The 15,480-nt window shown below is 39.4% G+C and overlaps 1 protein-coding gene across 4 annotated transcripts in view; it reads left to right on the top strand.

Annotated features, from left to right (window-relative positions):
- LOC122539778 (phosphatidylinositol 5-phosphate 4-kinase type-2 beta) overlaps nt 1–15,480 on the top strand; it is a 115,179-nt gene that overhangs the window by 77,447 nt on the left and 22,252 nt on the right. For all 4 annotated transcript variants that reach the window (XM_043674834.2, XM_043674836.2, XM_043674833.2 and 1 more), the window contains 2 exons: nt 69–215; nt 8,538–8,576. In XM_043674834.2, coding sequence (XP_043530769.1) covers nt 69–215; nt 8,538–8,576 — 186 coding nt within the window. The remainder of the gene's footprint in view (nt 1–68; nt 216–8,537; nt 8,577–15,480) is intronic.

Raw genomic sequence — 15,480 nt, 5'->3', positions numbered from 1 at the left:
AACAAAAAGTGTTTATTCGTATTTGACTTTCTTCTGTTTCTGAAAACATTCTTGTTTTATTTTTCTAGTATATTGTGGAATGCCATGGCAACACACTTCTTCCTCAGTTCCTGGGCATGTACCGGTTAACAGTAGATGGAGTGGAGACCTATATGACTGTAACAAGAAATGTCTTTAGCCACAGACTCACTGTGCACAGGAAATATGACCTGAAGGTAATTTCCCTGACAGAAACATGTGACCTGCATCAGAATTTCTCTACACAGAGAAATTTTCTTTCAAAGCCAAGTAGTCCAGTGGAATTTTGTATATTTGTGTTAGAAGGGGAACCTGCAAGAAATTGATTTGTAAAACTCTTCGCACAGAAAGTATCTTCAGAATTAAATGGTAAGCAAAGTACAGGGATGAAAACTAGGTAAAGGGGAGAGGGAAGATACAGTGAGCATAGGGCAGCTTCTGGAGGAAGTGAGACTGGGAACAAAGTGAAGTGTTTTTTTTAATTTATTAATTTTATGGGCTGTGGGCATTGCTGGCTGGGCCCACATTTATTACCCTTCCCTAGTTGCCCATGGTACAGGGAGAAAACTCCAAAAAGAAGAGAATCTGTCTCAAGGAACATCTCTGATGCTGGGAGAAATAAGGTAACAATCCAGCAACATCCAAACGATGCAAGTAAGGGCATATATTTAGTAAATGTTAGCCACTGCTGTTTCTGACAGCATCTTGATATTGGCAACATTTTGAAACTTTTATTGTAGAAAGAGAGCTATTAATGATTAAAACATTAAAAATGTATTTTATTCCGCAATGGCTTAGCATATCATGAGTCCTCACATACAAGGAAGATATTTTAATTGATTCCCTCGTGTGTGGCATTGAGCTGGCTGAGCTTAACTCAAGTGGCAAGGGGAGTGTTATGCTCTGGAGCTGTGGAAGGAGAATAAATCAGCCAGGATTCCTGTCCCTAATCTCTCTCCAGTGACCTGTTTGAAGTGTATATGTATGAATGTCAACTGGAGGCAGCAGTGGCTTGTCCATGATGTTCACCATACAGGAATACCTTGATGATATTCACTGACAAGATTTACTCATGAATAATAGCCATTTGATCAAGATACCATGTCCCAGAAAGGAATGTAAACAGTTTTGAGTGATAATAGAATTAACTTTTACACGAGCAAACCACATGCATTAACTGCTGTATATTCATATTGAAAACATGGAACTGATTCACAGGTCAGTCTGTTAAAACATTCAGAACTCCAGCTGTGAGTAGAAACCTATTTTGGTGAATCAGACGAATTGTTCTTCCTCGGTCCCTACATGAAGTCATGGTGGGTGAAGCAATTGTTAAATTGCTTGCTGTTGTTAAATGCATAAGCCTTTGCTCATTATTGGTATCTGCTTGCTAATCTTTCCTTCTAATTAAAACTCAGAGCTACCTTTCCCCACAGTGGATCATCAAGTATGTCAACTGAATAGCTGAGCCATAACCTAGCAAGGTCCAGATTTAATCTCTGTTATTTTTGTTCTCTATTATTCATTCACGCGATATGGACATTGTTGGTAAGGCCATTATTTATTGCTCATGCCCAATGGTCCTTCAGAGAAACCAAAAGAACTGCAGATGCTGTAAAACATAAACACAAACAGAAGTTGCTGGAAAAGCTCAGCAGGTCTGGCAGAATCTGTGAAGAGAAATCAAAGTTAGCATTTTAAGTTCAGTAACCTTTCCTCGGAACAGACAGAGAGTGAGGGGTGATTGGTGGAAGGATGACAGTGGGCTTTATTGGGGCTTGGCTTTAGTACCCCTACTTTCCTTGATGTATATGAATTACTGTGAATTAGGTTTGTCAGGAACAATTTAAAATATTCAGATGACTTAAAGCTTGGAAGTTTTGTGAACCGAGAAAGACCATGTAAAAGGGCTCAAATAGGGATGGGCAGAAAATTGACAGATGAAATTTAATGCAGAGTAGCGTGAAGACAGAGCAAGAAGAGGCAATATAAAATAAAGGGTACAATTCTAAAAGGAGTGTAGGTATAGAGGGGCCTGAAGATATTTGCCTCAAATTAATGAAGATTGCAGAACAGGTTAAGAGTGGTTAATGAAACGCATAGTCTCCTGGGCTTTATATATAAAGGCAGATATTCCAAATCTAGAAAGTTGAGAAAAACCTATATATAGCAATGGTTTGATCACAGCTGAAATTTTTATCCATTTCTGGATACAGTGCTTTAGGAGGGGATATGAAGGTATTAGAGAGGTACAGACAAGATTCCTGAGATAAGGAAATTAATTTATGTGGTTTGATTGGAGACACTGAAATTGTTCTCCTGAGAGGAGAGGAATAGGAGGAGATTTGACAGAGTTTTCAAACTCATAGGGACTTTGGACAGAGTAGATGGAGAGTAACAGTTCCATAGGTGGAAGAATCAAAATAACTCTGATATGTTGGTGACTTGACAAAAAAGCCTTACAGAGCAAGTGGTTAGCTTCCAGATTGCATTGACTGAGAGTGTGGTTAATGATAACTTTCAAATTATCTGAAGAATTGCAGTGCTACTGAAAAAAAGATGGGGAAGTGGGACTACGTACTAGCTCTAATTGAGAACCAGCAGAGATACAGTGGGCCAAATGGCCCCTTTCTTTGTATCTATTCTGTCCCAGAAAATAACGTGTAAAGCCAGCATGGTCATTCCGTTGTGCACTGATTTACAGATGGCAACCCGTTTAGCTCATTGCCAGCTTCATTATTTTTGCAAATCCTTGCCCTTGTCCCTGAGCAATTGAGACCACAAAGGCAATGTGCATTGTGAATAAGTTAAATGTGCAGATTCCCAGTCTATCAGGTTGGTAATAGGTGGTGTTCAAAGTGACAGGAATGAATAAAGGCTGTTCACCCACTCTCTCTTGCCCTTTCCCCAGAATTATGCTGATAATAGGGGAAATGATCGTTTAAGTAATCATTCTTTGAGACAAATAGCCCTGCTTCATTCTCAATGCCTGCCTGCCAACCCCCCACTCCGTTTAAAACTCATCACAGCTGTGGGTGGCATATTTGAATGTTGGCCTGTGCTGTGAGTCAGACCCCTGACTGCATCATTGTGAAAGTGCTACATGAACCATAAAACATAGTTCCTGTAATTTTCAACTGTATAATTAATTTCCTTTTAAACTGTGCTAAAAACAGGCTTGGAAAAGGATTAAATACAGCAAAACTGGATACTTTGCCCCTTTTCAAAGTTTCTATTGTCAAAGCAAATTTCAAAGTTAACTTTGATGTGGAGATGGTATTTATCAGCATGACCTAACTAAAGGAAACCCCAGTAAGTGAATTCTTAGCAAAGTACTGCCGATTATTAGTAATGTTAAAGGCACAGAAACCATTCATATTTTAAAGCTGCAGATTTTTTGTCCAACTGTCCCTATCTACTTAAAATGTTGGAACTTTGTAAAAATTGAGGGGACGCAGTAACATGGTGGTTATGCCATTGGATTAATAGTTTGGAGGCTGAGTTTAATGCTCTGGGGGCACTGGTTCGATTCACACCACAACAGCTGGTAGAACTCCGATTCTATCAATTTCAAAACCTAGATTAGAATTCTAAATATGGTAATGGTGACTGTAAAACTTCCGTTGATCATTGTAAAAACCCATCTGGTTCATTCTGGGAGGCAGTGGCATATTGGTTATGTCATTGGGCTAGCAATCCAGAATCCCAGGCCAATGTTGTGGGGGTATAATTCCTGCCATGGCAAATGGTGAAATTTGAATTCAATCAAAACCTGATCTAAAGAGCTGGCCTAACATTAACCACTGTCAGTTGTTTCAAAATCCCATCTGGTGCACTAATGTCTTCTAGAGAAGAAAATCTGCCATTCTTAGCTGGTCTGGTTGATATGTGACTCCAGACCCACAGCAATGCGATTGACTCTCAATAGCTCTCTGGGCAATAAATGCTGCCTAGCTAGAGAATTGGTTTTAAAACAAAAGTCGTTTAGGAAGAAAAATCTGCTGTCTTTACCTGATCTGACCTATATGTGACTCTAGACCCACTGATTGACTGATTATAAAGTACCCTTTAAAATTTCTTAGCAAAGCTAGTCAGTCTGAGGGCAAGATACAATCGCTGAAAAATGCTAGCCTTGACAGCAATGCCCACATCTCATGGGTAAATAAATAAAAAGGAATCACAATATAAGATTTTGACAGGCTGCAAAGAGCAAAGAATACTTCCTATAGTTGAGGAATCCATGATGAAAGGGTTGGGGGTGTTCATTAATTTTTAAATTTTTGCAATCAGCATTTTGAGAATAGTTAGGAGAAATTGCTTGATACTATTGGGATGTAGAGTGGTTGAGGCAGAGGTACTGTGGCAGTATTGCATGGTGTTGTGTGTACAGATATTGTGTGTACAGCAATGGCCTCAAACAAAAACTGCTAGGTGATCTCTTTTAGTGATGTTGTTTGAGGCATAAATATTGGTCAAGGTATCAAGGAAATCTCTTCTGGGGCTATGTTACTGTAGTTAAGTCACGTTATTGGGATGAGTCTCACTATAATTTGACTCCTCATATTCCTCGTACTAATCTCTGTCTCAAATGCACCTTGTCTCTTGCACTTACACTGTCTCTCATCTCCAGCTTCCCCCTGTTACAAGAACACCACTGAGTGGCATTTTAAGTGTGAATGGACAGATTGTGCTGCTAAAATTGCAGTTTAATTGTAGCCCAGTGGCTAAGAGGTCACAGTAAATTGGCTCAGAAAATGTTTGCTAACCTTTAGATCTAGTTGGCTCCTTAATATTAAATGAAAATATAATTACACAAGTTCTGAATTCTAATATGTTCAGCACGGATATCCTTTAAATTAAGTTGTACAATTAAGAAAACACTGGCAGTAAGTCAATTAATTACAGAATGGATTCAGTGATTTAATTATTGAAGCAAGTGAATAATTAATTATGAAACACCAAGTATTAGATTTAATTTGGATCAATTTAAATATATTCCAATGAAAGTGAATAGTTCCATTATATCAATAAAATTGAAAGTCCACAGTTGCCCCCAAAGCTTTAACTGAATGCATACTGATCTATGCAAACTGATTATTCCCGATGTGACTCCTGAACAGATTTAAATTATGTGATGTTTGGCGAAAGAATCTGGAACCATAAAATAGCACAGCGCATGAGATTGATGTTCAGCCCATCAAGTCCGGCTTGACTGTTTGGAAGAGCAATCCAGTTAGTCCAATCCCAGAGGAATATATTTCTCCTTCAAGATTTGCTCTTGGAAGTCACTGCCGCATCTGTCATCACTAACCTATAAGGAAGTCCTTCACAAGTTTTAGCTACTCAATGCATAAGAAGATCATCTTCTTTCATTGGGTTGGTTCTGATTCTTCATATTTGGTCACTGCTGTTGGCTTTGGTGCTGTCAGCTGGAGGGGGATGTTGCTGCTCCTGGTTGCCAGGCAGCAATCCTTGCTGCAAGGTGCATATGTGAATGGTGTATGGCGGATGGATCGAAAAGTGTGACACTGGAAAAGCCAGCAGGTCAGGCAGTATCCGAGGAGCAGGAGAATCAATGTTTTGGGTGTAAGCCCTTTATCAGGAATGGGATGGATCAAATTTGGGTGTCCAAAAAACAGCCATTATTACAACAGTGATTAGTAGAACAGCAGCAGCAATAACTTGCACTCATATTGCTTTCTAACATTGTAAAGTTGCTTTATAGAATTGCTACCAAGTAGAATTTCATTGAGTCATATAAGGTGATAATAGGAGGGGTGACTAAAAGCTTGGTCAAAGAGATGGGTTTTAAGGAACAAAACTAACGTGCTGCTAGAGAAATGCAGAGAGTCTGACAGCATCTGTGGAGACTAGGGTTTCAAGGAACATCTGAAAGAAGAGGCAGAGAATTTCAGAGTGCAGCTGAAAGCAAGGGTGCCAGTGAAAGAATTATTAAAACTGGGGATGGACCCCTGATGCACAATAGGAACGCTGAGTTTTAAGAGGACGGTAAAGCTGAAAGAAGGAAAGAGGTCTGGAAGGTTGAGGTCATGGAAGGAATTGAAAACCAAGATGAAAGATTTTAGTGCAAATTGCAGTTATAGAAATTGATTCTTCAGGATTGCAGTTGTCATAAATGAAGACCTCATGATGCCATTGTATAACAATGCTGGAACTCCAATGAAATTTTCAAAACTGAACTTGATAGATTTGTAAGTTCAAATGTTGAAATGTATGGAAGAAAGGCAGCTAACTGGAGTTAAGACATAGATCATTCATGATGTAATTGACCAAACTCAAAGGGTTGACAGTCCTAATCATGTTTCTATGTAAAATAGCACCAGCATGTCGTTCCATTTCAGTTACTTCAACAAGATGCTGAACTACACACAAGTTGCATGCATTAACCAGAACAAGCACCTAACTTCGATAGACTTATGTTGGAGCTGGATACTTTTTAAAAATTGCACCACAGAGAATTTTGTATTTTTGACAAGCAGGTAAAATTTGTAAGCGCTTAAACTGCTTGTTAGTTGAATTGTTCCCCATTGGCTGCCCTAACTTAGGGCTTGCTCAAATTTGCTACAACGTTACAAGACAGATAATGGGTTTGCACCTGATTGTAGTTATCTACATGGGCAAATTCAGGTCTTGCATGTGCCCTGGCAGAGGCAGCATGCAAATGTCCAGTATTACTTCAGGGAAGGAAAGGAAATTGGATGGTGAACGCTTCCATTTCATATTTCTGCAACACAGTCTCTCCTTGTTTCCATTGGGAAAGTGAATGAAAATTTGCCATATAAATGAGTTGGAAGTCAGGGATGCCCTGATAAGAACAAGGTATGATGCTCAACTCATTGACCGCCAGTTCCAATGTGCCACAGCAAGGAACCGTAATGACCTGCTCAGGAGACAGACATGTGCTGCAACCGACAGGGTACCCCCTTTGTTGTCCAGTACTTCCCAGGAGCTGAAAAACTACACCATGTTCTTCGTGACCTGCAACACATTATCGTTGAGGATGTGCACCTCGCCAAGACCTTCCCCACACCTCCACAAGCTCACCTTTAAACAACCACCAAACCTCAAACAGATCATTGTTCGGAGCAAGCTGCCTGGCTTTCAGGACAATTCCATACAACCCTGTCACAGTAGATGCTGCAAGACGTGTCAGAGTGTGGACATGGATACCACCATGACATATGGGAACATCTCCCACCATGTATGTGGCAGGTATTCATGTGACTCAGCCAACATTGTCTATCCTATATGTTGTAGGCAAGGATGCCTGAGGCATGGTACACTGGGGAAACCGAGCAAGGCTACGGCAACGGCTGAATGGGCACCGCACAACAATCAACAGACAGAAGTGTTCCCTCCCAGTTGGGGAACACTTCAGCAGTCCAGGACATTCGACCTCGGACCTTCGCGTGAGCATCCACCAAGGCAGACTTCAGGACAGGCAGCAGCGAAAAGTGGCCAAACAGAGGCTGATAGCTAAGTTCCATACCCATAGGGAGGGCCTCAACCAGGTCCTTGGGTTCATGTCACACTACAGGTGACCATCATTGCACTATATACACACACACAGGCACTCCTATATACACACATACACATGGACACACGTGTACACAGACACGCACACAGACACTTGCACACGCCCCAACAGACACTCCCCACACTCCCACACTGACACATGCATCCTCTCACAGACTTAGACCACTCTACACTCACGCATACACATATACACTCTCTCTCACACTGTCAATCCCCCACCCCAGACACACACACACTCCCACACTCGCACATGCACCCCCTCACAGACTTAGACACTCTACACTCACATACAAACACATATACACTCTCTCTCACACTCACAACCCCTCACCCCAGACAGACAGGCACACACACACAAAAACCCACATGTAGACATATACGTTTGTGGGGTGAATTTGTACTTGCAGAGTTACATTGTACTTTGCTCAAAAACTGCATGAATTCATGTAAGATTCTGTTAACTCACTTTAGAGATTAGAATCAGTCTAAACATTATGGCACAGACATGGAACACAAGGGGCTAACACCTGCAACATATTATCTGGCTAACACCAATTGTTATAGTTAACCTGAGAATGTAACATTTTTAAAAAAAGTTTTGAGATTTACATATGAAAGAAGTGAAGCTATCATGGTATTGGAACAGATGAAAGACTGAACAAACAATCAAGGTATTTTTCAATGTATAATTTCAGTTACATCACACTGTAGACTTTTGCTCTAAATTCTGTGTCTTAGAATTGTGTCCTCCACACCCACCTGATGAAGGAGCGGCGCTCTGAAAGCTAGTGCTTCCAATTAAACCTGTTGGACTATAACCGAGTGTTATGTGATATTTAACTTTGTACAATCCTTCTTGGTTTGTGTAGTGTACAGTGGAATTAATCCTAATAAGAGTAGCATTTTATAATGTGCATGCTATTGGAAAGACAATGGTAATTTTTTTTTGTTTTCTTCCTTAGGGCTCAACAGTGTCACGAGAAGCCAGTGGAAAAGAAAAGGTATGAATATCTACATTTATGCAATGCATGATCGTTCCCTCAGCTTCCAGCAGTACTCTTGCTTCTATATGCATTGGTTTTGACTTAAAAATACAACAAATACATATTCACAAACAAAGTCAATTTGAAAATCCTGATTCATCAACCAGAGTCAGGATTTAATAATGCACTTTCATGTTTGTTTTGTACATACCTGTTATTTTAAAAACATATATTTCATTTTGTAATTGAAGATACCGCCTATTTATTAAACCGAGTTATCAATCTATTTTGTATTCATGTAGCTGACAAGACTCCCATTGTAAGATTTAAGGATGGTTATTGACATAGGTTTTTTTGTAATAGGACAGAGAGCTGTTTTAATCTATGCCTGACATTGTTGCTTCCGAGTCTATAAAGTATTACTAAAGCCAGCTATGAAAATACAAGAATTGGATGCAATATTTTGTGGTGTAGTGAAGCTCCATTCCGCCGAGCCTCAAGGCAATTGGATTAGAATTGTACCAGTGGCTTTTTTGTTGAATTTATCAATATCATCCATACTGTCTTGTCAATGTGCCCACTCAGAGAAAGAAACACCACTACTGCTTCTGTGCATCTCCCAGCAGCTAAGCTAGACGCTTAGCCAGGAATAAGAGAGAATGTGGTGAAAGAAAAATATTTTATCCCTTTACTACATAGATGCAGCATTGGTAGTGACCATTGTGTTGCAGCTATTCTAAGTCTGTAAAGCATTACAAATGGTAAAGAGATGAATGGAAGTCATTCTGAGTTTAGCTGCTGTGCCTTTTCCATACATCAATCATTTGCTTTATACGATAGACAGGTTCACTACAGTGAAAGGGTAATAGTGATTGGGATAATGCATGTGGTATATTATTTCATTGTAGGAGTTATTAGAGAACAAGTCACTCAATCCATCAAAAGATACTAACATGCAGTTAGAGCTTAATTCTTACAGTTTAGGTTTGTTTCCCAGTCTCCATGCTGGAAGTCTTAAATTGTGTGATTCACAACTACATAAAATAGTTAATGTGAATAGCACAGATAAATTTGAGGGAAAGCTGAAAAGCATAAGGTGTTTTTTTTTAAAAAAGGAAGAATTTGCTGACTGATTGACGAAGGGAGGTTAGAGAAAGCTTGAGTAAAGCACTAATATTGGTGTAGACCAGTGGGGCTGAATGACCTGTTTCTGTGTTGTAAACTCTTAAGTAACTGACATGTTATCAATAACTCTTTAAAGTTGTTATGTAGGCAATTGAATCAGATTCAAAAAGTCAAAAATTAAATTGCAATGAACATTAGACATAGTACAATGCAGCACTAAGCCATATAAATTAGGAGTTTTTGTGTGTTTGTCAGTAAAATGATGAAAACTAGAGAGTGCAAGATGTGTTGAATCATTTTCGAGTGCTTTACGCCAGTGGTTACTGATTAGTGAAAGATGTTTAAGCAATCATGTGTAAGATTATTTATATCTGTGTAAGTTTATCTATATTATGTACGTGTGTTTCCTACTGAGATATATGCATGTCTCAAAATTATAAGACCAAAAGACATAGCAGCAGAAATTAGGCCATTCAGCCCATCAAGTCTGTTCCCCCATTCAATCATGGCTGATAAGTTTCTCAAGCCCATTCTCTCGCTTTCTCCCCGTAACCCTTGATCCCCTAGATACTCAAGAACCTATTTATTTCAGTCTTAAATATACTGAATGACATGGCCTCCACAGCCTTTGTGGCAATGAATTCCATAAATTCACTACTCTCTGGCTGAAGAAGTTTCTTCTTATCTCCGTTCTAAAAGGTCTTCCCTTCACTCTCAGGCTGTGCCCTTGGGTCCAAGTCTCTCCTGCAATTTATATTGCCCTCGTCACACTTCTGTTGCTTCTAATGGACAACACTGCCGTAATTGATGCATACCCTACCGACTGTTGCTTACAGATTAAAAGTCGACTTTTATGCAGGACACAACATAGCTGATGGTGCATATGACACTATATACAATGAGAGGTCAACTTTGAGAAAAACAATACGTAAACTGATAGACAAGTGCGGAGTCAATGAAACATGTTCCCTCTATGATTTAGGTTCAGGCAATATCTAAATTGCAAACAGTTGAATAAGTTTACTATTGGAAAATATCTTTAGAATGCGATGCAGAGCTCTTATTTTGAAGTTGTGTAAAACAATGCAATGGATCGTTTATTGTGGAATGTGTGTTGATGTTTCCATAGTATCAAAATGAAGAAAATGACAGCCAAGGTCATCACACTCCATGACCAAATATGTAAGAAAAATTATGACCTGTTGACCATGTTTTACTTCTCGAAAATTACAATTTCTGGATCAAGTGGGAGGGACAGAATCTCTCTATGCAAAGGCTTTAACTGCCTATTTCCAAATCAGAATTCCCCTAAACTGTCTGAGAGAAATGCTTTACTCATTCTTTATCATTCAAGTACCAATTGCAACATGCTGTTGAAGTTATAAATAAAAAATACTGTTGCAAATATTTATTTTTCTGTTTCCTCCTTGGGAAATTTATTAATATGTAACGTTATTTGAAGGCCATTTATTTGTAGATGCTATTTAAAAATATATACTTTTTATCATATCACATGTTGCTAAAAATAGATATACTTTTAATCCAATAAGCACAAGAATGGTTTGAAGGAAGAATATTAAAATTGTGTTTTCCACACTTAAATGAAGTGACTGTGAAAACTCTTTGGAAGGAATAATTCTTCAATCACATGTCCCTAAAAGGAAGCTGTGATCACAGAGTGTGGGTCAGAGTGATTGGGGCTCTGTCATCACAGGGGACTGTGAAGGTAGCTTCCCTGCTGGAGTCACAGAACCACCAAAGTCGTCAAAATCAAACACTACATAACTAGTAAATGCACAGCACTGGCCAGTGTCATCAGAGAGGAGTATTGGATCAAAATTGGCACATCTGGAACTCATGTCAGTTTTTCATGGCAAAAGTTATCATTAATAATATGGATTTGTAAATACTGGAAGCAGTTGCAGGAATGTGAAGTTCCTCGGGCATCTAAATCCATGAAGCACTAGTATCTTTTAGGAATGGAACTCTGCTGTTCTTAACTGGTCTGACCTACATGTGACTGTGGACTCTCAGCAACAGTGAAGGAATCCACATATCACATGAATGAATAATGTAAAAATAAATGAGAGAAGATGAAGAAATTCTATCAGTGACGCTCTTGCCACATTTTGTCACTTTCAGACAAAACCAACCACTATGGACTGGACATTGTCCAGATGGCCGCAAACTGTCACCCTCCAACAAATCATGTTTCCTCAACTCTCAGATCTCCAGCTCCCTAGGGAAAGACAAAGAAGATGCTTCAAAGATGTTCTAAAACCGTTGTTGAAGTTCAGCAGCAGTGCCATTTAATATGTGGATGATGCTCACCCGCTATTGTTCAGAACAGCATTCAATTGACCATGAAGCTGCATCACATTTTGAGTCATAACAACTTAACAGTGAGACAACGCAGCAGCCGAGGAGGGAAGGAAAGGAAGCATATCCGCACTCCAGATCACACCACCTCCTGGAATACCCTACACCATGTGCTCAGAGGGCTGGCAGTCGAGAATTGGCCTTGTCAGTCACATTTAGAGTGGTGCTGGAAAAGCACAGCAGGTCAGGCAGCATCTGAAGAGCAGGAAAATCGACTTTTCGGGCAGGAGCCCTTCATCAGGGCATCAGATTCCTGATGAAGGGCTCCTGCCCGAAACATCGATTTTCCCACTCCTTGGATGCTGACTGACCTGTTGTGCTTTTCCAGCATCACTATAATCTTGACTCTAATCTCCAGCATCTGCAGTCCTCACTTTCGCCTGGTCAGTCATATGAAGACCCACACTTGAAACACACAACCCTGAGAAGACATCATCTACAAATTAAGGGTCAGTCAACTGAGCATTGGAGGTAGAAGCACCGAAATTAAAGAAAAATAAACTGACACTGCTTCTGAAGATACTTTACGGATGAGCTGGGAAATCATAAATGGTCTTCTTTCCTGACACCCATCTGAAGAACTGGAATAAAATTAAATATATAGGTTCAGATGGGCAAGCAGCTGCAGATATTTGAAGTGGTACATTTTCAGTCAGTCAAGAATATATTGTTTCAGAGATTTGGACATTCAATGCCATTTAATTATGGAAGAAAAGTGGTGTTGATCATGTTGTAAGCCAAAAGTGAAATTTCCGTCCTTCCAAACAGAGAGATCTTATAACATTTCACTGAGGGGTCATGTACACGAAAGGATGATGTCAAATTTGGTGGGAAGGCAAATAATGAGGATGATGCAAAGAGTCTACAGAGGGTGATATAGACAGGTTAAGCAAGTGGGCAATAAGTTAACAAATGGAATGTAATGTGGGGAAATATGAGGTTACGCACTTTCTCAGGAAGAATTGAGGAGCTGAATATTTTTTAACTAGAAAAAGAATGCCAAAAGCTACATAACAGTGGGATTTGCGATCCTCATACATGAATTGTAAAAAGCTACCATCCAAGTTCAGCAGGTAATGGGGAAGGCAAATGGAATGTTATTTTAAAGGGAAAAGAGTATAAGAGTAGGTAAAGTTTACTAAAGCTATACAAGGCACTAGTTAGACCACAACTGGAATACTGTGAACAGTTTTGGACCCCTTGTCTAAGGTAGGCTATACTGGTTTTGAAGATGGCCCAGAGGAGGTCCACCAGGCTGATCCTGGGTAAGGAGGAACTGTCTTATGAGGACAGGTTGAGTGAGTTGGGCCTGTTGCCCATTTAAGACAGAGATGAGGAAGTTCTTCTTTCAGGGTAGTGAATCTCTGGAATTCTTCCCCACAAAGGGCTTGAGGCTGAGTTGTTAAGCCTATTCAGGGCTGAGATAAGCAGATTTTTAATTGGTAAGGGAATCAAAGATTATGGGAAAAAGGCAGGAAAATGGAGTTGAGGAATATCAGATCAACCGTGATCTCATTGAATGGCGGAGCAGAGTCAATGGTCTAAATTGCCTACTTCTGATCCTACATCGTCTGGTCTCACTGTGGCTATTGACTTTTCTGAATAAGGAAGTTCTGTCCCTAAATGATTTGTAAATATTTACCAGGTAATACATTGGCAGAAAAATTGAAGTTAGAATTAAAGGTAGAAGCTAAAGTAGATGGATTCACTTGAGGTCATAGCATTTCATCTGGGGTTGGAAGAGGAGCACAAGCCAAATGGTTCGCAGCTTGAGTTAGCTAGAATTCTGTCGCAGCTGAAGCAGCTTGAGAGAGAAAAAGCGATGCAAATGTTTGAACTTAAACTTCAAAGATAGAAAGAAATCAGGAAGCATGATCTACATAATTAAAAGCTTAGATTTTGGACATGAGGAGAGTATAGTAGTTTGGACGAGGAAGGAGGTCCCATCCCATTCTTAAGTTAGATTTAACCAAAACGTTTTCTATTGGTCATAGGGAGAGGTAATACAGAGATATTTGCTAAAGGATTGAAGTCCTCAAAGATCTCATTGATATGCTACAAAGTGTACTGGCTAATAAATTGATGGATGTGTATCCTAGCTTTTTTTTTTAGAACACCTGTCCTCAAATTGTGAGACAGTTAGAATGGTGGCACTTATTTCCTATTAGTTTGTTCCTGAAGCTTGCCAGCTAAGATTTAGATTTTAAGGCAAACCCAGTCAGATATTTAATGAATTATCTGGGAAAAAGTAAACATGATGGGATCTCTGGTGTCGTTTGTTGGAACAAGTGAATTTAATAATTTGAGCAAACCTTTGATAATTTGAGGGACTTTGTTATTATGGAAGAATTCAGGAATAGTATTCCATTAACAAGTAAAGTTCTTATTTGGATGAATGGCAGGTAGCTAAGGTCAAAGAGGAAGCTCCTATGGGAGATGCATATGATATTTCTCACCAGCATCCAAATATTCAAACTTTGCCATATGGAAACCAGTAAGGAGACTGGAGCAATAATCTGGTTTTAGGGAGAAGGCAGAAACTGACCCAATTAATTGAATATGGAATACAGAGAATAAGAGTAATGTAGAGAAACCAACACTTCTCATTACCATGACATGCGTCACACAAAAGTAAACTGGTGAAGTTTATTAGCATACTGAAGAAGTCCTCAGAAAACACAGTATCAGTAAAGGAAATGGACTAAATAAATAGCTTTGGTGCATACAAGAGGAATTTCCACATGGAAAGAAGCATCAGAAAGTAAAGCTTTCTGCAAACCACTTAGGGATAGATTTTCCCTCTCCAAATAAGTTGTCATAACCGACAAAGCCATTTTGATTTTCAATATGTATAGTAGAATGCTCTATGAATCTAATTGCATCTAATATTTTTAGTGGGAATAAATGCCAACAGATTTGAAGGGAAAGTCCCAGAATTTTTGAGAAGGAACCTAATAAGATTGTTATCCTGAAACATACTGGTTAAGCTTGGAGTTTAACATTAACAAAGGATTTGGACGTCTCTTCATAAAATTTGCTGAATCAAAATGTAATAATGCGGGGTGCTGATGGGAAGTGTTTGCCTTTTCCATTGAATGAGGTGAAGTCAGATTGTGTTCTGGTTAAAGGTGTCTTCTTTGGTTGGAAATATTATGAAACTGCTTATTAAAAAGTATAGATTTAAATTTGGAACATAAATATGATGCTTGTGCTGACTCAGCCATGTTTATCAGATAGATGATAGCCATATACTCAAAGACCTCCTGTCTGGTGAACTGGCCACTGGGTCATGACGGCCTGGGCATCTATCCTTCTGCGACAGGGGCATGTGAGCGAGATATGAAAGTGGGTGAGCATGTTGCTGTCCGCTGGAAAATCGTTGCTGATGGCCGTGATCTTTGGAGCTGACTGCTAGGGT

This window comes from Chiloscyllium plagiosum, unplaced genomic scaffold (assembly GCF_037043375.1).
Source record: "Chiloscyllium plagiosum isolate Xiang-an unplaced genomic scaffold, Cpla_swu_hap1 HiC_scaffold_32, whole genome shotgun sequence".
NCBI lineage: Eukaryota > Metazoa > Chordata > Chondrichthyes > Orectolobiformes > Hemiscylliidae > Chiloscyllium > Chiloscyllium plagiosum.
Note: the sequence above shows the minus strand (reverse complement) of the source record. Positions and strands in the feature narration are given on the sequence as shown.